Source organism: Microtus oregoni, unplaced genomic scaffold, assembly GCF_018167655.1.
Source record: "Microtus oregoni isolate MIOR12 unplaced genomic scaffold, Mior012 000042F_ref0000377, whole genome shotgun sequence".
Taxonomy (NCBI): domain Eukaryota; kingdom Metazoa; phylum Chordata; class Mammalia; order Rodentia; family Cricetidae; genus Microtus; species Microtus oregoni.
Genome location: NW_024543209.1, coordinates 1,384,006 through 1,408,045, shown reverse-complemented (window position 1 = coordinate 1,408,045; position 24,040 = coordinate 1,384,006). Strand labels below are relative to the sequence as shown.

Sequence of the window (24,040 nt, the reverse complement as noted above, 5' to 3'; positions counted from 1 at the left end):
TGAATGCAGACGAGAAGCCAACAGTTGGTACTGTGGAAGGCCTGGAGGGAAGAAGAAGACTCGAAGACTCAAAAAGAAGGCTCACAGAGCCACAATGAGATGCAGAGAATCATGAAGCCAGCCAGAGTCACCTGTTTGTGCACCAGAACAGTCCTGGGCTTCAAGTGAGTGACCAGCAGCCAAAGGATTGCCCTCAGCTCCTCCTCTGCCCCTTCAGTGGACTGGGTTATGTAGCGTGATGCTCAAGGTGGAGACACCAAAGTGTCGATTGGACGAATAATGTCACATCAGCAGTGCTCACCCACTGCATATCTGAGCTGCTGCCTCTGCTCAGGTAACAGGTGATGGCATTGCTCTTAGGCATACAAAATTTACCATCACCCTTACATGCTAGAACTTCTCCCACAGGGAGTTTGTGGAGAAATTAGGAGTTTTGTTGGCTTGGCCAAAGTGGAAGGGGGTGGTGTGGAGAGCAATGAAACCCTGCTGTGCTGAGCAGCAATAAGGACCATGACAGCTGTGAGTTTCAGAATGTGTGTGCAGGGTGCACAGAGAGAGGGCCCGGGCCGACTTTGCTGCTGGAAAGTTATATATGTCTCCTTAAGTAAACATAGAATAATGTTTCCTTGTGGCTTTTTCTATCATCTTTGTGGTGGTCTCCCCCAGTGTTTCCCTCCCTCCCTATTCCTAGAAAATATAACTTTTCCCTCCATATTTTTTTTCTATTTCCCCTTTTAGGTACCTGTGTCCTACTATTCTCCTTCCCCCACTCCCAGTCCTTGTTACTTTTTTGTTTTCTGTGGTTACTCCACGTTGATTTTTGTGGTTACTCCACGTTGATTTCTGTGGTTACTGCATGCTGATTTCTGTGGTTACTCCACGTTGATTTCTGTGGTTACTCTACATTGATTTCTGTGGTTACTGCATGCTGATTTCTGTGGTTACTCCACACTGTTTCCTGTGGTTACTCTACGCTGATTTCTATAGTTACTCCACGTTGATTTCTGTGGTTACTCCACACTGTTTCCTGTGGTTACTCCACACTGTTTCCTGTGGTTACTCCACGATGATTTCTGTGGTTACTCCACGCTGTTTCCTGTGGTTACTCCACGTTGTTTCCTGTGGTTACTCCGCGCTGTTTCCTGTGGTTACTCCACGCTGTTTCCTGTGGTTACTCCACGCTGTTTCCTGTGGTTACTCCACGCTGTTTCCTGTGGTTACTCCACGCTGTTTCCTGTGGTTACTCCACGCTGTTTCCTGTGGTTACTCCACGCTGTTTCCTGTGGTTACTCCACGCTGTTTCCTGTGGTTACTCCACGCTGTTTTCTTTTTTTTTTTTTTTTTTTTTTTTTGGTTTTTTGAGACAGGGTTTCTCTGTAGCTTTGGTGCCTGTCCTGGAACTAGCTCTTGTAGACCAGGCTGGCCTCGAACTCACAGAGATCCGCCTGCCTCTGCCTCCCGAGTGCTGGGATTAAAGGCGTGCGCCACCACCGCCCGGCTCCACGCTGTTTTCTGTGGTTACTCCACGCTGTTTCCTGTGGTTACTCCACACTGTTTCCTGTGGTTACTCATATCCCCACATCTGGAATTCTGGAAGAAGGATTGACAAATACAGAGAACATACAGCGATTGCCTTCCTGAACCTGAATCAACTGACTCGGGATCATATGTGCCAGTTCCACCATTTACCTGAAACGTCACCGTTCCATTCTTCTTTACAGCTATACAGAACTCCACTGTGGCCAGGCTTTCCTTATCCATTCATCAGTTGAAGGATATTTCATCCCCCCCCCCATAGGATGACATTGAAAATGACACAGCAAATTATCTGTGAAGTAGATGGTCATTCTTTTGGACATATATCCGTGAGTAGTTATAGCTTTGTCATATGTAGGGTTAGTTTTAGCTTTTTGAAAGTTCTCCACATTGACTTGTATGGTTACTGCACCTTGGCATCTATTTTGTTTTATTCAAGAAGGATTTCATGTAGCCCAGGCTAGCCTCCAGCCTGCTTTGTGGCTGAAGCTGGCCTTGAACTCTGGTCATCCTGCTGCTGCCTCTCAAGTGCTAGGATTTTAAGGGAAGCACCAGAGAGCTGAGGTCCTCCAGGGCTATGCTAATACTTAGGCTCAGAACACTGCTGGAACTATCTGAGGGTGACCAGAGGCATGGCACTCCCTACACCAGGACACCTCCAGGCCTCTTCTTCATATTTCAGTTCATGAAGAGAGATCTCTGTGCATTGACATGGAACCCACAGGGTCCAGAATTTTGTTCAGAAGAGCAAAAGAGTGAATTTAGCAGAGGTGGGACCAGGAAAACATTGCTATATGTCTAGAGGTTATAATCAAAAGGCTCTTTACTTCCCTGACATCTGAGGACAGATGGTAACCATGAAGGGTGACACCATTGACCCAGTGTCACCTTCTCCACATGTGTGGATGTGCTTCCTGTTCTCGTGGGCAGGCATTGGTCCCTCTAGGACTAGAGAGCAGATTCTTGATGTGGGAAGTCCTTCTGTATGTGTTGCTTTTTTTGGTTAATGAATAAAGAAACTGCTTTGAGACTATATCAGGGCAGAACAGAGCTAGGTGGGGAAAACTAAACTGAATGCTGGGAGAAAGAAGGCAGAGTAGAGAGAAGTCATATAGCCCCACCAGAGACAGACGCTAGACGGAAGCTTGCCTGTAAGCCACAAGCCTCATGGTAAATACAAACTAATAGAAATGGGTTAATTTCATATATAAGAGTAAGCCAGAAATATGCTTAAGTGATTGGTCAAGCAGTGATTTAAATAATATAGTTTTTGAGTGGTTATTTTGAGTCTGGGTAGCAGGGAACAAATGAGCAGCCTCCAACAACAGATCCTATCTGCTGGCCTGTCCCATGCTCAGTCTGCGGTGCTCTGGAAGAAGCTCCACCAGAGACAGGTCCTGCTACACACACCCCTAGGAGCCCCCAACAGCCTATGGATGTTGTAATATGAGCAGCGGGGCTGTGTCCCCGGCACCCGGCTGCCCACATGGCTAGCTTATGCCCCGAAATAATTACACAGAAACTGTATTCTTTTAAACACTGCCTGGCCCATTAGTTCCAGCCTCTTATTGGCTAGCTCTTACATATTGAGCTAACCCATTTCTAATAATCTGTGTAGCCCACGAGGTGGCTTACCAGGAAAGATCTTAACCTGTGTCTGTCTGGAGTGGGAGAATCATGGCGACCAACTGACTCAACTTTTTTCTCCCAGCATTCTGTTTTGTTTACTCCGCCTACCTAATTTTATGTCCTATTAAAGGGCCAAGGCAGTCTCTTTATTTAACCAATGAAATTAACACAAAACAGAAGACTCTCCCCCCATCATATAGATTCATCAGACTCTGATGGACACCTCCGTATCACCACCACATACAAACCTCTAGGTTTCTGGCCTTCACCCCTCATACCCTGACTTCTAGAGGTGTGGTGAAATAGAAACAGTGCCGTGGGATTCAGGGGGACCTCCTACCTAACAGAGTGTGTGGGCTATAGTGTGATTGAGTGTGCACTGTATCAGCACTAGCTGGAACCCCACTGCAACCCACATAAAATTCTGACTATCGGGAACTGTTACACTCCTTGCCACCATGTAAACTTGTAGATATCAGGCCCTCTTTCCTTCTACCTCATTCTACAGTCACTGCTACATCTCAGGTTATTAGATAACCACCTCCTCTTCTGCTGAAACCCCACATGCTGTTATGTATCAGGCCCTGTGACACCCCAACCCCCAGCCTGTACTCACTGCTATTTCCTGTACCACCTCACAGAGCCACCTGGGCATCAGTCCCTCTAGCATATTCCATCTCCACTACCACACCTCTAGAACTAATTCAGTGCTGGACATTCCCGCCCACACTGTCCAGTCACACATACACTACTAGGTCCAGGTATGAGATCTTGTTGGGCAATCCCCTGGAGTCCTACATATACTGCTGTGGTAGGAGAGGTCCTTTTGTCTATGTGTTGCTTTTATTGGTTAATGAATAAAGAAACTGGCTTGGCCTGATAGGGTAGAACAGAATTAGGTGGAGAGAAGCTAGGCTGAATGCTGAGAGAAAGACGGGTAGAGTCAGAGAGAAGCCATAGAGCTGAAACTTTGCTGGTAGACCACGACCTCACGGTGATGCACAGATTAATGGAGATGGGTTAAATTAATATGTAAGGGCCAGTCAATAAGAAGCTAGAGCTAATGGGCCAAGCAGTGATTTAAATAATACAGTTTCTGTGTGGTTATCTCAGTTGTGGGTGGCCGGGATGAACAAGCGGCCCTCCTCCAACACTGCTATATGTGTCGGGTCCCACAGAACTATCCCCTTTCCCTCCACCACACATATTGTACTTTGTATGAGTCCCTCACCATTGCCACCCAAGCTACAGTGCCATTATTCGAGCCATGCTGGACTCCCATGTGCTAACCTCCCATGGAAACTTACAGATATCAGGCTTCCATATCACATACAGTTCCACATATCAGAAACACCTAGAAACTGTCACCCCTTTTGCCACCCCACAAAGACTACTAGGTATCATGTCCTGCTGGACACACATGGGCCATTGCCACATATGCACATCTAGGCGTCAGGCCATGTTGACCCTGATGCCAAGACCACATGTGAGCTGCTGTATATCAGGCCTTGCAGGGCACACCTTCCCTGGAAGCTGCAAATCTAAACACTGCTCAGTATCAGGTCACACTGCATCTCCATCCCTGGCCAACAGTCAGTGTCACATAGATTCAAAGGATGATGTTCACACCCTGCATAGGAGATACCCATATATCCATGCTGACTGTGGAACTATTCACAGTTCAAGACAGTTATTTAAGGGACTCTATAGCAGACAATGAGGAATACTGAGAATTCAAGAACAATTGCAGTGGGTTTTTGATCCTACTGCACGTACTGGCTTTGTGGGAGCCTAGGCAGTTTGAATGCTCACCTTACGAGACCTGGATAGAGGTGGGCAGTCCTTGGGCTTCCCACAGGTCAGGGAACCCTGATTGCTCTTCGAGCAGATGAGGGAGGGGGACTTGATCGGGGGAGGGGGAGGGAAATGGGAAGCGGTTGTGGGGACGAGGCAGAAATCCTTAATAAATAAAAAAAAAAAAGACAGTTAGGTAGGAAAAGCATGTACCTAAATGATTCTGTTAGTTTGTTAATTTAAAAATTTAACACGTAAAGAAAAGAAGCAAGCCTGACGGTAGTGGCACACACCTTTAATCCTGGCACTCAGGAGGCAAAGGCAGGTAGATCTCTGAGTTTGAGGGCAATCTGATTTACAGAGTGAGTTCCGGGACAGTTAGGGCTACACAGATTTAAAAAAGAAGAAGATGAGGAGGAGAAAGGGGAGAATGAGGAGAAAGAGTAAAAGAAGAAGAAGAAGAAGAAGAGGATGAAGAAGAGGAGGAAGAGAAGGAGAAGGAGCACTCAAATTATCCTTGAAGGTTTAATTCATATTAGCCACCTGCATTCTTATGAAAAGCTTTTGAATTTCATTTTTCATTAGCATTCTACAGATGAAGACAGGATTATATTATTCTAGATTTTATTGAAAATTGATACTGCTAAATAACAGTGAAACAAATGACATTTTCATGTCTGATGTGAAGAAATCATTTTATTAGTAAATATAAATCTGCAGAAAGAAGACACCCTGAGAGCAACAATCACTGAGACACAACTCAAGTTCCACTGAGAAGCCACATGTGTTAAAAACTAAAAACCTGATGGATTCAAGCAGGCATCTTCCAGGAGACAGAGAAATTCTGGGCATGAGGGGGCAAGAAACAAAACGAGGAGGAAGGTCTGTCTCAGACTGTTCCAGCAGGAGGACTTGGAAGGAGGGAGCAGGGAAACCAGGAGGCAGGAGGGTCTGCTGGGCTTGAGGCTGGGGAGGGGCTGTGGCTCCCTCCCTCCTGCCAGGAGCCCTTTGTGATGAGGAGGCCACAGCTGTGTGATGAGATGGCCTGACAAGCCTCCTGCTGGACTCCCAGGACTCAGTGGCTTGAGAGCTACTGTGCAATTCAGAAGATGGAGAATTCTCTCTTTCAGCTGAGCAGCATTAGTGACTACTGGATGAGCCTCAGCTCCATTGTCATGGCCAAGGACATGATCTTTGGTGTTATGTGTGGAGCAGGGCTCTTCTTGCTACTGATCCCCTTCCTGAAGAAGTACTCAGCATCACCACCACCTGGGAGTAGAAAGAACCCCCCAAAGGTGAGGAAAGCCTTGGTTGAAACACAATGGAGTGTGTTCAGTCTGTTGCTCATTACTGTTACTTCCCCTTTTCCTAGTCAAGCAGAGAGACAGCTGAGAGGAACTCTCCAGAAACAGCAGCACCTCATCTGCAGGGGCTGGAAAGTAGGGCACGGGGTGGGGGGGGGGGGCTTGAGGTGTGTGCCTGAAGCTCTCAGACCAGCTGATTGGTGTGGCTGAGAGGCCACTAAGGAAGACTGGCTCCGTGGGCAGACTGCATTTCTGAGATGGAGGGGACCTTAGGGATAGCACAGGCTCCGAGAAAGAAGTCATCTGTCCTCTGTTCAAGCCCATGTTTTGTGTGTGTTGAGCTGATGTGAAGGGGGTGGTGAGACCAAGGGCCTCAGACCAGAGTTTAAGTCACCTCAGGTCTGAGGAAGTGACCTTACCCAACAGCCCAGAGGCAGCAGCAGAGCTAACCCTTGGGTAGGATCCTATCTGAGGAACACTGACTGAGGACATCCATGTAAGAGTGGCATAGACAGCCCCTTCTTGTGTTTTCCAACAACGCCAAGGGGAAATGTGTTTATGCATAGAACAACTGAGTCAAGGATGGATGAGAGAAAGCTCTCCGGGAATGTGGATTTTGTGTTCTCCACCAGCACAGGAGGCAGGCAGCTTGTCCACCAGAGAGAGGAAGAATGGGCCCAGCTCATTTCTGTCCTTTCTCACTGTCAGGTGGTGAGGAGAGGGCAGAGCAGGACAAGGAAGAAAAATGTCTCTGCAAAAGGTAGGCGTCTGTTTCCCTCTGGAGAGGCAATTCCTTCTGCCCTGTCCTCACTGATGAGACCATGATGAGAGCCACGCTTTTGAGATACAGGATGCAGAGCACTGAGAAGAGGAGGCTTCTGGGAAGGAAATCAGAATCAGGGAAACTCCCCAGGTCCTGTGAAAGAAAAAAGCTTGGCCTGGAGTGGGTGCTGCCCATGGGCTGGGGTGAGGGGTGTGGTTCAAGGCAGCTGTGATGCTGTGTCCCTGTAGGCGGGACTCTCAGGTCCGCCTGAGAGCAGGTAGCTGCAATTCCCTCAGGCCCACTCCTCTTTCAGATGACTGATCCTGGGTCCTCACAGTGTCATATGGGGAATGGCAGGGGGAGGAGGAACAAGGAAAGTGTAAATGAAGAGATGTGGTCCCTCCATGCCACTTGCTCATTCTCAGTGCTCTCTGTGCTTGGACACTGGAGGTGGGGCAGTAGAGTCCTAGCATGGGAGGTCTCTAAGAGGGGTGCCGCACTCTCCTGTGAGATCTCGGTCCTCTCCTTCATCCTGTATAACCACTTCCAGGTGGCAGAGATGGCAGAAAGAATGTGGAAGAGACCCAGAACACATCACGACCTGTGGAAATGTAAGAAATCTACCTCTTGTGAATTAATTTATACCAACCAGGATGCCAGCTAGGGGTCTGAGGATCTTTGTACTGGAGATACGGTACAGTTTGGAGTTGGGCTCTATAGCTCATCCTGTTGGATGAGATAATAAAGGATATGGGAGGTGGAGGCAGTGGAATGACTATGGGCTACAGTGCCGTATTTATACAGCCTGATTGGCATCTGTACCCTCTGCTTGGAGCCGATGCTTTTGCTTTCTGTTTTCTGCAGCCCCATCAAGGATCCTTTATTGGACTCCATGTCATTCCCACCTTGGACCACTGATAAGAAACTGGATCAGCTTCCCCTCTCTCAGCTGTTGTCTTACTTCAAGTTCGTCGAGAATCTTATACAGAGGAAATTTAGCCAGATTTTCTGGGGCATGTCCTCCATGCTCTCTGAGTCAGCGGTGGCTTCTGCCTGGGTCTCCAAGAGACCTAAAACCGTGAGGTTCAGTGATGCATGTGGTCCTTTCCCAGCTCTCCCCATGGCTCAAGGACCTCCACAGATTTCCCAGACCCAGCCTTTGCCCCACCAACTTGTGACACCAAGCTTAGCAGGTTTGACAGAGACCCAGACACTGGGCAATCACCTAAGCTCTACAGCAAACCAAATACTTTCTTCATCCACAAGTAGTATCACTGTAAAACCATGTTCTACCTGTGAGACAAAGATATGGGCATCCCTCCCGATTGAAAACCAGCCCTGGCAGCAAGGTCTGGAGTGGAATGACACCATAGACTCTAATGTACAAAATCAGCAAGCAGGCATTAGCTGGCCCACTCACAACTTGCCCAATGGCACCCTGACCACTGAACCTGTCAGGTCAGCCTCCATCCTTCCTGAGAATTGTCAGTTCCTCCAGCACCATAAGGGGACACAGAGTGAAGACAAGGTGACTGAGGTGAGAGAAATACGAGGCTCCCCCTTCACGGTCCTCTCGTCCCCGGAACTGACACAGCTGTGGGGACATTTCCCAGCCAACAGTCCCTGCCAGCCCAAGAACAAGCCTGGACTCCCAAAGCCTGCCCAGCCCTCCATCCTCGACTCCAAAAGCTGCAAGCTGAGCCAGATGATGGGGTCTGTGCCCTCGGTGATGCCCTTAAAGAAGTCAGAAGCATGTGACATGCCCGACCCCATCAAAAAGGGCCCCGGTTTAAGTGCCAATGACTTTCCTTGCACATCAAGCAGCAGCCCTGGGGAAGGCCTGGAACCCAGAAAGCCTGCACTGAGGACAGATCAACAGTCCTATGTGAACACTGTCCAGGACCTTTCCTTCCTCGACCCAAAGACTCAGATGAAGCTGGAATCAAACATCACGCAGCTTCCTATGAAACAAAGAAGGAGACCATATCTACAGACTCTTGAGTCAGGGGATCTCACCACGCCAGGGATTCCAGCCTCATCCCTTCCCCAGCCTGTGTATCCCTCCTCACCCACCTCTGTTTCTAAGGCTGAATACTATTCCAAGGCTGCCATGGTCTTAGAAAAATTGCATCACCGAGATCCAGGAGGGACAAGGGTAGAAACTGTGTCAACTGCCAGGCTGCAGAGTCCTCTGCTTGCACACTCACCTTCACAGGTTCAGGTGATACAGAGAGCCCCTCCACCAGCTGCCAGCCATGGGCCGTCCAAGGCCCATCTAGATATAGGGAAGAGCTACCTGAGCACTAAGACCAGGGCTTTCTGCTTCCAGACAAGAACCCAGCAGAGCAGGACTGTCCAAGAGATTGGAAGAAGCAGCGTGCAACCAAGGACCAGCCCAAGAATTTACAAACCTGCAGCATGGATGAAGTTTGAGAACATGGCCTCAGGACATCCCTGCTGGAGTGGGACAATGCTGGACCCTCAAGAAAGGATCCCACCTTCAGTGGTCAAACAAATCAATAGGTCGAAGGAGAAAGAAGGGACTCCTCCTGTATGGAAAGAGAGTCTGGAATCCATGGAGTTTCCCAGTAGCCAAGTCATCAATATCTATCTCAGGGACTTTGAGTCTACAGAGGCCAATAGAAGTCCAGGCCATTTCCAAACACCCACTCCAAGGCACTCAGGAGACTCAGCTCTAAATGCACAAGTATATAGTGAGACTGACTTCAGATCAAGCAAGCAACCACAGTCCTGGTCCGTGGACCATTGTTCAGACAGCTCCAGTTCAGTGAGCTTGCCTTCAGAGCACCTGTTTCCCATCTTCAAGTATAGAACCAAAAAACCCAAGACTTCCCAGAGCCTGGGTCATGTCTTTGTGAGGAGGGATCACAGCCAGGAGACCCAGGACTTCAGATTTCCCAAGGATAAAATTCAAGCAACGAATCACAAGGTGTTTCATCCCAATGAAGAGAGGGGAGAATTTTTGAGATCCAGAGCCAAAAGCCAGGGGGAAAGGCTTGGGGAAGGGCAGTCATCCCAAGCCGAGGGCCTTAATCCCTCTACCCAGATCAAGGACACAGCCAAAACGGAGTGTCAGCCCTCCCTTGATATGCCAGGAAAGGGACAGGCTCTGCCAGAAAGTTATCTGAAGAATATCATAAGGATTATTCTACAATATCTCGACCTCAGCACAAAAGACAAGGGGCAGAAGGATTCTCTGAAGAAAGAAAGCTCCCCGCCATCATCTACGATGACCCAGGAGGAGTCAGACATAAAAGAAAAGCTCATCTACAGCTTGGCAACTGAAGTGCAATCTCTCATGAACATTGTCGTACAGCTCCTGGTGAACTGGCTGGGCCTTAAGGTAGGGCACCCATCAGAGGCACAATGGTGTAAAGCGGAACCACTGATACCCCAGCTGAGAGACTCTTTTTTTCATTTTCCTGAGGGCATCTACAAACCAAAGAACAGCAGACCAGAGAAAATGAGCTCTGGTCCCCACACCAGCCCCATGGCTCAGAGCCACACATTCAGGAACAAGGTGATCGGGGACAAACATGAGTCAGGTATTGCTACCCGGGAAACCTGTGTTCCACATCAGAACAGCGTGAAGAGAGGAATGGGCTGTGAACAACCGCGCAGTCCCAGTGGAAACATGTATAGGGGAATTGGAGATGGACCGCCATCAGGCATTGCTACTGAAACTGCCTGTGATCCAGGTCAGAATAGAATGGACTGTGGTTCCCATACCATCTCCCAGGAGCACAGCCATCCATTTACATACAGAGAAACTGGAGAGTAAAGGCTGTCAGGCATTGCTGCCCTGGGAGCTGGTCACCCCAAGGAGCAGGTGCCTCAGGCTGCCTTGGCCTTTGCTCACCAGTAAATCTTCCAAAAGCTATCTCATCTCCTGGCCATTGTTTCCCCCATGCTTTCCTGGTAATAAACGTTTTGGTTTTTTCTTGCAAAGAAAATCTTCCTGGTGAAGCTCATCCTCTGTTGCTCATGGTTCCTTCCCAGATAGGAGCTGCTTGCTAGTTCATGCTCCTGTCTTTCTTCTTTCTTCCCTCCCCACCCCACTCCCAATTGAAAATAAATTCTTCTCTCATACATTAGTACATTACGTCCTGTTACAGTTTCCCCTCCCTCTATTTCTTCCATAAGCCCCACCTGCCCAAGGACAAGGTAACTTCCTGGAATGCTGGGAGTTGTAGTTCCTGGGAAATACAAATCACGTGTTTTCACTCCCCTCAACAAGTTTGTTTGACCCAACTACCCCATAGATGGGAGGTATATAGGCAGGAAATATGTCTATACTTGCCCCTGATTAGACCTGATGGGAAATGCAATAATTTCTGGGGTTTGCCCTTTTAAGCCCCTGCAAAATGTGAATCATTTTGCTGGGATCCCAGACTGAACTCTTCCAGCATCCATCCTGGTCAGTATTTAATTAAAGCTTGCTTCACGTTTAGCTGAAAACTGTGGGACTGGTTTTTCTCTTGAGAATCTGGGGATTAACACTCCCCACCTTCCCTCCCATCTGGATCTCTTCAGAAAAGATCTGTTCTATTCTAAGATATAACAACCAAACATGACAAAATAAGATATAAAACAAAACCCATCACCTCTAAGCTGGACAAGGCAACACAACAGAAGGAAAAGAGCCCCAAGAGCAGGCACAAGAACAGAGACCCACTTGTTCACACACTCAGGAGTCCCATAAAAACACTAAGCAGAAAGCTGTAACACAGAGGACCTAATGCAGACCCATGTGGGCTCTGTGTTGGCTGCTTCAGTCTGTGAGTTTATAATGAGCCTTGCTCAGTTATCAGAGGGCCTTGTTCTCCTAGTGTCCTCTCTGACTCTTAAGCGCTTTACACCTCCTCTTCTGCGGGGTTCCCTATGCTCTGAGGGGGAGGGATTTGGTAGAGACATCCCATTTAGAGCTGTATGTTCCAAGGGTTTTCTCTCTGTTTCAGAAAATATCAGGATATCATCCAGTTGGCTATTGCTGACATAAACCAATCTACTAAATTATCTTTAATAACATTTGATAACTTCTGTTCCTCTACAGAGGCCTGACTAAAACAGCCAAATAAAAAATTGCATGTATCAAAGATAAAATGGCATACTGTAAAAATTCTCAAATTTCAGTAGAAGCTCCATTAATCTATGACTCTTCCTTCACACGTGTCTGAAAAAAACTTACTATGTGTATAACACAGAGGTCTAAGATCAAAGTGAACATGTAAATGCTAAAAAGACAAGCATCTCTGAAAAAGATCTCAAAGTGAACATTTAAGAGAATTCTCAGGCACTAAAAATTAACTTACCCAGTAAACAGCAATGAGACAGCAGAGAATACCAACAACGTCTTGAAGGCCTATTCACATAGGCCTCTAATACATGTAAAATATCGATGCTTGAATGTTCTCCACAAAAACATCTGGCCATATATATCATAAACGTGAATACATACACACACACGCCCATGTGTGTCAGTGAATGTTACACTATCCTACAGGGAAGGGAAGGGAAAGGAAGGAGAAAGACTTGCTTTTTCCATAACCTAACAATACCAGCATGACCAATATAAACCTACTAACCTGATGTCATTGAACACAGAACTTGGAAGAAATGTCGCTATCTGCTACCAAAGCCAGATCCTGTACACCTACGTTATTTCACATAAGAATGGCACACAATCCACCTGCTCCCTTTGTAAGGGGCTCCAAACGCCAAGCACAGGACATGTTTCCAGAGCATGCATACCTCCTAGTACATGAACACATACATGTGATCGTTACCTCTAGCCTCAGTACACAGACTCCTGTCACTACCATTTACAGTTAAAACCCGTAGTTACCCTGAGTACTCAGATGCCCCTGCTACAGGTATATATAAAAAAGCCACAGATGTCTCTTACAAACATGTATAACATGTTTCATATGTGCACACAACAGAAACAGTAGACACAAACTGCAAAACCACTAAGTGTCTGCTAATTTTCTCATGTACTACCCTGAAACAAATCCATATGAAGTCTCAGTCCTGAAATAACTATGTTCCACAGTTCCTGGATGTACAACTGACACAGCGTCGCCACTTCTAAATACAAAGAAGCTCCCACTTCTACCAGAAAACACAGTCATAAGCCCCAAGAACTCAAATACATACAGATGCAGACCTCTACTGAGTGAATATTCACGGACAAGTGCAAACACCGGGGCCACATATTCAAACAAAACTTCAAGGGTTCGAGGCCAGCCTGGTCTACACAGCCAGTTTTCAGGATAGCCAGAGCTGAACCCTGTCTCAAAAAAAAAAAAAAACCCTGAAAATAAAATTAATTAATTAAATAAATAAATAAATACATACATACATAAATAAAAAGTTTCTCTTTGTCACAGCTGACCCAAGCTGGTGGGAGCTCACCGACTACGGACTGACAGCTGGGGATCCTGCATGGGACCGAACTATGTGGTTTGTACATATGAATGTGAGTGGCAGTTATGTGGCTTGACCTGTGTGGGGAGGGTGGGGCTAGCAATGGAACCAGGACTTATCCTGGGTGCATGAAATGACTTTTTGAAGCCCGTGTCCTATGGTGGGATACCCTGCTCAACCTTGATATGGGGTATGTGGGGGAGCTTGGTCCTGTTTCAACTTGGTATACCAGATTTTGTCGACTCCCCAAGGGAGGCCTTACCTTCTCTGAGGAGTGGATAAGAGGTTGGATGGAGGGAAGTGAGGGGTCGGGGGAGGGAGGGGTAACTAGGGCTTGTATGTAAAATTAAATATTTTTTAAACCAAAATGTCTCTGTATCATTATTAGAGATCTGGCAATATAAAGAAACACCTGTTGCATATCACCATAAATAATAGGACAGAAAATGACTCTTTGAGAATGTTCCCAGCACAGATAATTTTATAACTGAAACTAACCTTACTAAAGAGACCAGAGACAGTTTCACTAATTCAGTCCCTTAAGCTTGATTATGAAACACTGCACTGGGTTTGTGAGCCATACTCAATTCACACAGAACACATCAGTCACCTGATACCTCAAAACTGACAATTATTAAAAACCAACCTATCAGTCAACTCTGAAAAACGTGTCTTACTTAGGGTTTTCTAGCTGTGAGGAGACACCATGACACTGGCAGCGCTTATAAAACATTTCACTGGAGCTGGTTTACAGTTCAGAGGTTTAGTTCATTATCTCCACGGTGGGAAGCAGCACACAGCCAGAACCTGTGGTGCTGGAGAGGAAACTGAGAGTTCTGCACCCCGATCAGCAGGCAGCAGGAAGAGAGGGATACCGGGCAAGGCTTGAGCATTTAAAACCCCAAAGCCCACTCTCAGGGGACACACTTCCTCCAAGAAGGCCCCTCCTACTCAAAGAAGACCACACACACCTCCTAATCCCTACCAAGCAGAGCCTATGGGGCCCGTTTTCATTCAAACTGTCACAACGTGGAACAGGCTCTACATCCTGCAGCATCACTTCAACCATGGTCTAAGTTTTAATATAAAAATTAATACACACACTGTTCTAGATTCATTTCTGTTGCTGTGATAAAATTCCCCAACAACAACAACAACAAAATTACAACAGAGAAGGGTTTGTTTCAGTTTACAATTCCAGGTTACAGTCAGTCACTGCTGGGAAGTTGCTGCAGGAACCTCAAACAGCTATTCACATCTTGTCCATATTCAGGAGCAGAGAGGAGCCCCTTACATGCCCAGTTCCTGACTGCCTAGAGAATGGTGCTCTCCAAAGTGGACTGAACCTCAACTGACTTCAGATAGCGCCCCACAGAGCAGACCAATGCCTTTCCAGATGATTGTAGACTATGTCAAGTAAACATCTGTCTCATTAGTTTTTCTTTCACCTTAATACATGGCAGTATGTATACTATTTAATACATACAAAAGGTGGGAGGTTTTGATGTATGGCTTATTGCCAGTAAACAGTTCATCCATGTACTTATATACATAGATGTACCTTGGTGACGTGAAAGATTCTGGGTTGAAAGGGGGACATAAATGGACAAAGTTTAAGCATCCCTGCTCTTGATCAAATGTAGAAGCCTGCTGCTATGTGTGTCTCACAAATGCCTGACGACCCTGCTGTCAACCCCCAGGCCCTAGGGTGGAGGTGGGCATGGGTACTGGGCTCCCAAGCTCCCCGAGGTCAAAATGTGCTACTAAGAAAATGCCCCATGAAGCCAACACATCTCTGCCCACTCAGCCACGGGCCATGAGCTATATCCTGTGTCCAGTGGAGCCTGGTAGAGGTATGGCAATGTATACAGGGCAGCAGTAGTAGGGCATCCACAGGGTATCCTGATACTTATCTCACACACATGCATACCCATACACACACACACACACACACACACACACACACACACACACGCACGCACTTCACATGTGTCAGGTCCAGCTAAACACCCATCCATCCCAAATAAAGGATCTGCTGAGTATCGGGCCATGGGAGACACCAAACATACTTGGCTTCATTAAAGTAGAAACAAGAGCCACGCTTTGTTGTCACCAATGGACACAGACTCTCCTACTCTTGTCCCATGAGCAAGCTGCTCAGAAAACAAGACCTGAATTGAAACACTGAAGCTGCTATGGGAAGAGAAAGGGCAAGCACTTCATACGTGGGCATAGGCAAGAACTGTCTGAATGTACACCAATGGCACAGAAAAGAGCCCCACAAACTGACAAATAAGAATACACAAAATTAAAAGGCTTCTGTGCAGCAAAAGCTGCTGTCATTAGAAGGAACAGATAGCCCAGAGCATGGGAGAACAGTGCTTGTCACACTTGGGAGGGTGGTGCCCTTAAGATATAAAACACACTAAGAATTGCAAATATTAAACATCCAAAACCAGCTTGTCAAAATGTGGACTAATGCATTGAACGGTTTTCAAAAGGAAACACAGAGAGGTGAATACATATTTTGCAAAGATTTCAACATCGTTAGCCTTCAGGAAATTCAAGTTAAGGCCACTTTGACATTCTGTCTCATCTAAACCATAATGGCTGACATCAAGACAATGAAAACGAAACTTCTGGCAAAGATGTAGGGAAAGAACTCTCAGCAACTGATATAAGGCTTGTAAACTACAACAGCATGGTGGAAACCAGGATAGCGGTTCCTAAAAAACAGAACTGTCATAGTCCCAGGTCTATCATTCCTGAGCACGGACTCAAAGGAGGCTGTCCATATCCTGCCAAGAAGATGCCCACGCATCCATGATGAATGTGGCACTACTTACTACAGCGGGACAATTAGCAAAAAATGCAATAGTGAATTATATTAAAATTTGATAATTAAAAAATAACCTATAAAGAAAAGAAGCAAACACTAAACATTCAAATTTTCATGATGTTTCACGATACTTATTCACATGCATTCTTATGATTGAGCCCAGACTTCAGTTTTCCTCAATATTCTATTGCTGAAGAAAAACTAAAATTATATTTTGTTGTAAATTGAGAAACCTAAATAAATGAGTTGAAGCAAGATATGACTGCATAAAGAACAGATGAGGATCTTCAGACAGAAGACATCCTGAAAGCAACAATCCTTAAGATACAACTCAAGTTCCACAGAGAAGCCCAATCTGTCAAAAACTATGAACCTGATGGATTAAAGAAGGCATCTTCCAGGAGACAGAGAAATTCTGGGCATGAGGGGGCAAGAAACAAAACGTGGAGGAAGGTCTGTCTCAGACTGTTCCAGCAGGAGGACTTGGAAGGAGGGAGCAGGGAAACCAGGAGGCAGGAGGGTCTGCTGGGCTTGAGGCTGGGGAGGGGCTGTGGCTCCCTCCCTCCTGCCAGGAGCCCTTTGTGATGAGGAGGCCACAGCTGTGTGATGAGATGGCCTGACAAGCCTCCTGCTGGACTCCCAGGACTCAGTGGCTTGAGGACAGCAGGGCAAATTAGAAGATGGAGAATTCTCTCTTTCAGCTGAGCAGCATTAGTGACTACTGGATGAGCCTCAGCTCCATTGTCATGGCCAAGGACATGATCTTTGGTGTTATGTGTGGAGCAGGGCTCTTCTTGCTACTGATCCCCTTCCTGAAGAAGTACTCAGCATCACCACCACCTGGGAGCAGAAAGAACCCCCCAAAGGTGAGGAAAGCCTTGGTTGAAACACAATGGAGTGTGTTCAGTCTTTTGCTCACTACTGTTACTTCCCCTTTTCCTAGTCAAGCAGAGAGACAGCTGAGAGGAACTCTCCAGAAACAGCAGCACCTCATCTGCAGGGGCTGGAAAGTAGGGCACGGGGTGGGGGGGGGGGGCTTGAGGTGTGTGCCTGAAGCTCTCAGACCAGCTGATTGGTGTGGCTGAGAGGCCACTAAGGAAGACTGGCTCCGTGGGCAGACTGCATTTCTGAGATGGAGGGGACCTTAGGGATAGCACAGGCTCCGAGAAAGAAGTCATCTGTCCTCTGTTCAAGCCCATGTTTTGTGTGTGTTGAGCTGATGTGAAGGGGGTGGTGAGACCAAGGGCCTCAGACCAGAGTTTAAGTCACCTCAGGTCTGAGGAAGTGACCTTACCCAACAGCCCAGAGGCAGCAGCAGAGCTAACCCTTGGGTAGGATCCTATCTGAGGAACACTGACTGAGGACATCCATGTAAGAGTGGCATAGACAGCCCCTTCTTGTGTTTTCCAACAACGCCAAGGGGAAATGTGTTTATGCATAGAACAACTGAGTCAAGGATGGATGAGAGAAAGCTCTCCGGGAATGTGGATTTTGTGTTCTCCACCAGCACAGGAGGCAGGCAGCTTGTCCACCAGAGAGAGGAAGGATGGGCCCAGCTCATTTCTGTCCTTTCTCACTGTCAGGTGGTGAGGAGGGGGCAGAGCAGGACAAGGAAGAAAAATGTCTCTGCAAAAGGTAGGCGTCTGTTTCCCTCTGGAGAGGCAATTCCTTCTGCCCTGTCCTCACTGATGAGACCATGATGAGAGCCACGCTTTTGAGATACAGGATGCAGAGCACTGAGAAGAGGAGGCTTCTGGGAAGGAAATCAGAATCAGGGAAACTCCCCAGGTCCTATGAAAGAAAAAAGCTTGGCCTGGAGTGGGTGCTGCCCATGGGCTGGGGTGAGGGGTGTGGTTCAAGGCAGCTGTGATGCTGTGTCCCTGTAGGCGGGACTCTCAGGTCCGCCTGAGAGCAGGTAGCTGCAATTCCCTCAGGCCCACTCCTCTTTCAGATGACTGATCTGGGTCCTCACAGTGTCATATGGGGAATGGCAGGGGGAGGAGGAACAAGGAAAGTGTAAATGAAGAGATGTGGTCCCTCCATGCCACTTGCTCATTCTCAGTGCTCTCTGTGCTTGGACTCTGGAGGTGGGGCAGTAGAGTCCTAGCATGGGAGGTCTCTAAGAGGGGTGCCGCACTCTCCTGTGAGATCTCGGTCCTCTCCGTCATCCTGTATAACCACTTCCAGGTGGCAGAGATGGCAGAAAGAATGTGGAAGAGACCCAGAACACATCACGACCTGTGGAAATGTAAGAAATCTACCTCTTGTGAATTAATTTATACCAACCAGGATGCAAGTTCAGGTTCTGGGGTTTTTCATACAGGAGATACTATGCAGGGTGGGATTGGAATACAGCCCTGTTGGATGTGACCATAAGGGATTTGGGATGTGGAGGCAGTGGAATGACTATGGGCTACAGTGTCATATTTATACAGACTGATTAGCATCTGATGCTTGGAGCTGATACTTTTGCTTCCTGTTTTCTGCAGCCCCATCAAGGATCCTTTATTGGACTCCATGTCATTCCCACCTTGGACCACTGGTAAGAAACCGGATCAGCTTCCCCTCTCTCAGCTGTTGTCTTACCTCAAGATCTTGGAGAATCTTATACAGCAGAGTTTTAGCCGGGTTTTCTGGGGCATGTCCTCCATGCTCTCTGAGTCAGTGGTGGCTTCTGCCTGGGTCTCCAGGAGCTCTTCCTCTACAGCAACTAGAACTTCATCATTATGTAATACATATGGCCCTTTCCCAACTCTACCCATGGCTCAAGGACTTCCACAGATTTCCCAGACCCAGCCAGTGCCCCATCAACTTGTAACATCCAGTTTGGTAGGTGTGACACAGGTCCAGACACTGGGCAACCTCCCAAGCTCTACACCAAACCAAACACCCTCTTCACCCAAGAGCAGTCTCTATGGAACAACATGCCCTAACACTGGGGTGAAGGCATCGGTGTCCCTCCTGACTGAAAACCAGTCCTGGCAGCAGGGTCTGGAGTTGGAAGACACCATAGACGCTAATGTACAAAATCAGCAAGCAGGCATTAGCTGGCCCACTCACAACTCCCCAGGGGGTACCCTGCCTGCCGAAGCTGTCAGGTCAGCCTCCATCCTTCCTGAGCATTGTCAGTTCCTCCAGCACCATGAGGGGTCACAGAGTGAAGACAAGGTGACTGAGATGAGGGAAAACCAAGGCTCCTACTTCAGGATCCTCTCATCCCTGGAACTGACACAGCTGTGGGTACATTTCCCAGCCAACAGTCCTTGCCAGCCCAAGAACAAGCCTGGACTCCCAAAGCCTGCCCAGCCCTCCATCCTCGACTCCAAAAGCTGCAAGCTGAGCCAGATGATGGGGTCTGTGCCCTCGGCGATGCCCTTAAAGAAGCCAGCAATATGTAACATACATGACCCCATCAAGAAGGGCCCCGGTTTAAGGGCCAATGACTTGCCTTGCACATCAAGCAGCAGCCCTGGGGAAGGCCTGGAACCCAGAAAGCCTGCACTGAGGACAGATCAGCAGTCCTATGTGAACACCGCCCAGGACCTTTCCTTCCTCGACCCAAAGATTCAAATGAAGCTGGAATCAAACATCATGCAGCTTCCTATGAAACGTAGGAGACCGTATCTACAGATTATTGAGCCAGGGAATCTCACCACGCCAGGGATTCCAGCCTCATCCCTTCTTCAGCCTGTGTATCCCTCCTCACCCACCTCTGTTTCTAAGTCAGAGTACTGTCCCAAGGCTGCCATGATCCTGGAGAAATTGCATCACCAAGACCCAGGAGGGACAAGGGTAGAAATTCTATCAGCTGCCAGCCTACAGAGTCTTCTATTTGCACACTCGTCTTCAGAGGTTCCAGTGATGCAAAGAGCCACTCCATCTGCTGCCAGCCATGGACCCTCCAAGGCCCATCCAGCTACAAAGTACAACAACCTAAGCACTCGAGCCCATGCTTACTGCCTGCTGGCAAAGACCCAGCAGAGCAGGACTGTCCGAGGGACTGGAAGAGGCAGCCTACAACCAAGGACCAGCCTAAGAATTGACAGGCATGAACCACGGAAGATGTTTAAGAATGTGACCATAAGACATTCCTGTGTGAGTGGGAAGATGGTTGATCCTGAAGTAAGAGCCCCACCTGTAGTGGCCAAACAGACCAGCAGAATAGCCGAGGTGAAAAAAGAGACACATCCTCCATGGAAAGTGACCCGTGGGTCCAGGAAGATTCCCAATGGCCAAAACATCAATACCAATCCCAGAGAATTTAAATTTGTAGCAGCCAATAGAAACCCAGGCTATTTCCAACCAAGTCCACAGCACTCAAGAGGTCCAGCTCTACAATCACAGATGCTTAATGAGATTGACTTCAAATCAAACAAGCAGCCACAGCCATGGCCTACGGGGCTTCTTCTAGACTGTCAAAGTGCTGTGTGCCCCTTCACAGTCAGCTCGTCTTCAGGGCACTCACTGCCCAGCTTCCAGAATAGATCCAAAAATCCCAAGACTTCTCAGGGCCTAGGTGATCTGTTCCTGAGGAAAGATCACAGCCAGGAGACTCAGAAACTCAGGGTCTCCAAGGATAAGATTCCAGCAAGTAGTCACAAAATATTTCATTCCAGTGAAGAGAGGAAGGATGTTATAAGATCTAGAGCCAAAAGCCAGGGAGAAAAGTTGGGGAGAATGGGGCTCTCCCAAGCCTTGGGCCTCACTCAACTCGAGGATACAGACATCACTGAGCATCGGCCTTCCTTTGATGTCCCAGGAAAGGAGCAGGCTTCTGAAGGAAGCTTTCTGAAGAAAATAGTAAGGAATATTCTGCAATATCTCAATCTCGGCACCAAAGACAAGGAGCAGGGGGGTTCTCTGAAGAATGAAAGCCCCCCACCATCTCCTATACAGACTCAGGAGGTAGCCATAAGTGAGAAGCTCATCTACAATATGGCAGCTGAAGCACAATCTCTCATGGATGTTGTGGTCCAGATCCTGGTGGACAGGCTGGGCCTTGATCTAGAGGACCAATCAAAGATACAGTGGTATAGAGTGGAACCCATGACATCTCAACTGGGTGTCTCTTCCCACTCTTCTGAGGATCTCTATGCCACAAGGAAAAGCCGACCAGTGAGAAGAATGAGTCGTGGTCCCCACACCAGTCCCAAAGGCCACAACCATTCATTCACACACAGGGGAAAAGGAAACAAGCAACAGTGGAGTGATGCCCAGAAAGCCTGTAATCAGCATCAGAACACAGTGAAGAGGGAAATGGGCTTCGACCCACTCCCCATCCTCAAGGGGAAGACCCAACCATTCCCGTACAGAACTGGAGACAAGCAACAGCCAGGCATGGCCATCAAAACAGCCCATGACCCATATCAAATTAAAGTGAAAAGCGAAATGGGCCATCGTCCATCTAGGAGGCGCAAGGGGCACAACCATCCATCCTTACACAGGGAAACCGGAACCAAACAACAGTTGGGTGTTATCCATAGAGCTTGTGGCCCACATCAAAGAACAAAGAAAGGAATGGGTTATGGCCACCGCAACAGCTTCAAGAACAACTATCTGGTCACACACAGGGGAACTGGAGACAAGGAGCAGTCATGTGTTCCTACCCAGGGAGCTGGTCACCCCAAATAGACCTTACCAGCATAGGCCAAGGAGCAGGTGCCTCGGGCCACTTTGGCCTTTGCCCACCAGTAAGTCTCCCAGCAGCCATCTCATCACACAACCATTGGCTCCCCCAGTGCTCTCCTGGTAATAAACATTGGCTTTTTTCCTACAAAGCCAATCTTCTTCCTACTGAAGCTCGTCTTTTGTTGCTAATGGCTCCTTCCCAGATGGGAGCTGCTTCCTAGTTCATGCTCATGCCTTTCAGTACAGTGGTTTCTGTCTTGTGGTGATGGGGTGGGGAAGGTCAGCATCATTCTGCCCCACTACAGTCTCCAGCAGGGATGGGGCATGGAGGGGTGGGGTAGTCTGTCTCCCTTGCTGACTAGAGCAGGAGCCCGACTAGAACTTACGGTGTGTGACCACAGGTATCTACTGGGGGCTGTGTCACACAGGCCTACCCAGTTATTTGTTGTCTTTTTTAAACATTTTGTTTTTATGTGTATGGGTATTTTACCTGTATTTATGTCTGTGTACTGTGCACATATCTGGTACCTATAGAGGTCAGAAGAGGGCATTTGGTCCCTTGAAAATTGTTACAGATAACTAACTATGAGCTGCCATGTGGATGCTGAGAATTGAACCTCGTCCTTCTGGAAGAGCAGGCAGTATTCTTAACCATCAAGCCATCTTTCATTGTTTTTGAAGAAAGGTTTCTGGGGCTGGAGAGATGGTTCTGCCCCTATGGGTCCTGTGCACATGCCCACACTTATGCAGTTAAAAATAACCAACAGAAATTTTTCTCCCCCCGAAAAGCCATGGTTGTCATCAGCCCGGAGGTTCACCGAATAGGCTAGACTGAATGACTGAAAATTAGACACAAGTCTGCCCAAGGAATAAATCACACATCACTTACACCTGTTTTGTCTTTTGAGGCACGGTCTCACTGTGTAGCCCGGGCTGCCCACAAACTCACACCCATCCTCCTACTTCTGCGTCCTTAGTGCTGGGATTAAAGACTTGTGTGCTACTTAATACACCTGGCCATGCTAGGCTTTTAGTGGTGGTTTGGGGATCAAACTCATGTCCTTGCGTTTGCTAGGCAAGTGCTTTACCAGCTGAGCCATCCTCCCAGCCTATTTAGATAGCCACCACCACCTTGGTTTATATTTTCCTGCTTCACTATGTGTCTTGCAATCTTTTGTTATTTTGTTTTCCGGCAGGCCTCTTGATATCTGTGAGTTCAAGGCCAGCCTGGTCTACAGAGAGGGTTCCAGGACAGCCAGGGCTATGCAGAGAAATTCTGTCAGGACATTTCTAGTTTCGTTAAACTATGAGAGAATAAATTACTTCCAATACAGTAAGAGAGTGTTTACTGTTTTGATTTAATCAAACTTAAAATATCTCATCAAATCACCCAGGAAAATCCAGGTAGCAGAAATATATAACATGTCCATTTCTTCACAAGGTCTCAAATCAGTTTCACAAGGCCATAAAATGATATACATATATATGTACTATGCCATCTAAACCACTTCTGCCTTCTGTACTAAAGAACTCAAGTATAGAAATAAGCTTTGTGGCGCTGAGGTAACATTAGGACCCTCCCCCAACATGACTGCATAGGTGTTTAAGGTTATATGTGAACATTATGTAAGGTCTCAGGTCAGTCAATCCTATCTGAACTGTTGGTTCAAAGCAGCATATCAGACATGTGGCCACAGAAAACACCTTCGCTGAGCCCATGTGTGTGTACGTGTAAGGAGATGGGCAGAAGTCAGGGCAGGGTTGACTGAGGCTACACGGATCACCATTAGCCATCTGCAGTTGTTGGCAGGACAGACACGTACACAGTCTTCATGTTCAGAGTCTTCATTGGGATATCTTCTGTAATTTCTAGAAGAGAAATTCCCGAAAAGTCAATACTCTGTTGGGCGAACACCTAAAAACATTGTCAATAGTCTATCCCTGGTCCCATCCTAAGCCTCTGTCCTGGCATTTCCCGACAGGGGTATCTTTGTTGCAGACAGGGAGCTCTGATTACGTATTAGCTTTCAGCAAGATGACTCAGGGCAGGTGGCCACATGAGGAGAACTTAGCTGTCAAGTGTGTGAGCTGGTTGGTTAA

At 47.5% G+C, this 24,040-nt stretch overlaps 2 protein-coding genes across 3 annotated transcripts in view; one reads left to right on the top strand and one right to left on the bottom strand.

Annotated features, from left to right (window-relative positions):
• Positions 1 to 6,068: 6,068 nt before the first annotated feature.
• On the top strand, positions 6,069 to 10,828 carry LOC121433943 (spermatogenesis-associated protein 31E1-like). Its single transcript, XM_041632626.1, has 5 exons — positions 6,069 to 6,254; positions 6,332 to 6,398; positions 7,577 to 7,637; positions 7,891 to 9,006; positions 9,094 to 10,828. The coding sequence occupies exons 1-5, from the start codon at positions 6,069 to 6,071 to the stop codon at positions 10,826 to 10,828; spliced, it is 3,165 nt and encodes a 1,054-aa protein (XP_041488560.1).
• Positions 10,829 to 23,279: 12,451 nt separating this feature from the next.
• The window catches only part of LOC121434037 (isoleucine--tRNA ligase, cytoplasmic-like), a 48,949-nt gene continuing 48,188 nt past the window's right edge, over positions 23,280 to 24,040 (bottom strand). For both annotated transcript variants that reach the window (XM_041632798.1, XM_041632799.1), the window contains one exon: positions 23,280 to 23,809. In XM_041632798.1, coding sequence (XP_041488732.1) covers positions 23,727 to 23,809 — 83 coding nt within the window. In that variant the 3' untranslated portion in view covers positions 23,280 to 23,726. The remainder of the gene's footprint in view (positions 23,810 to 24,040) is intronic.

Coding starts and splice junctions, on each gene's coding strand:
- LOC121433943 (XM_041632626.1), top strand. CDS start 6,069: ATGGAGAATTCTCTCTTTCAGCTGAGCAGCATTAGTGACTACTGGATG. Junction 6,255..6,331: donor GTAGAAAGAACCCCCCAAAG/GTGAGGAAAGCC, acceptor CCCTTTTCCTAG/TCAAGCAGAGAGACAGCTGA. Junction 7,638..7,890: donor ACATCACGACCTGTGGAAAT/GTAAGAAATCTA, acceptor TGTTTTCTGCAG/CCCCATCAAGGATCCTTTAT.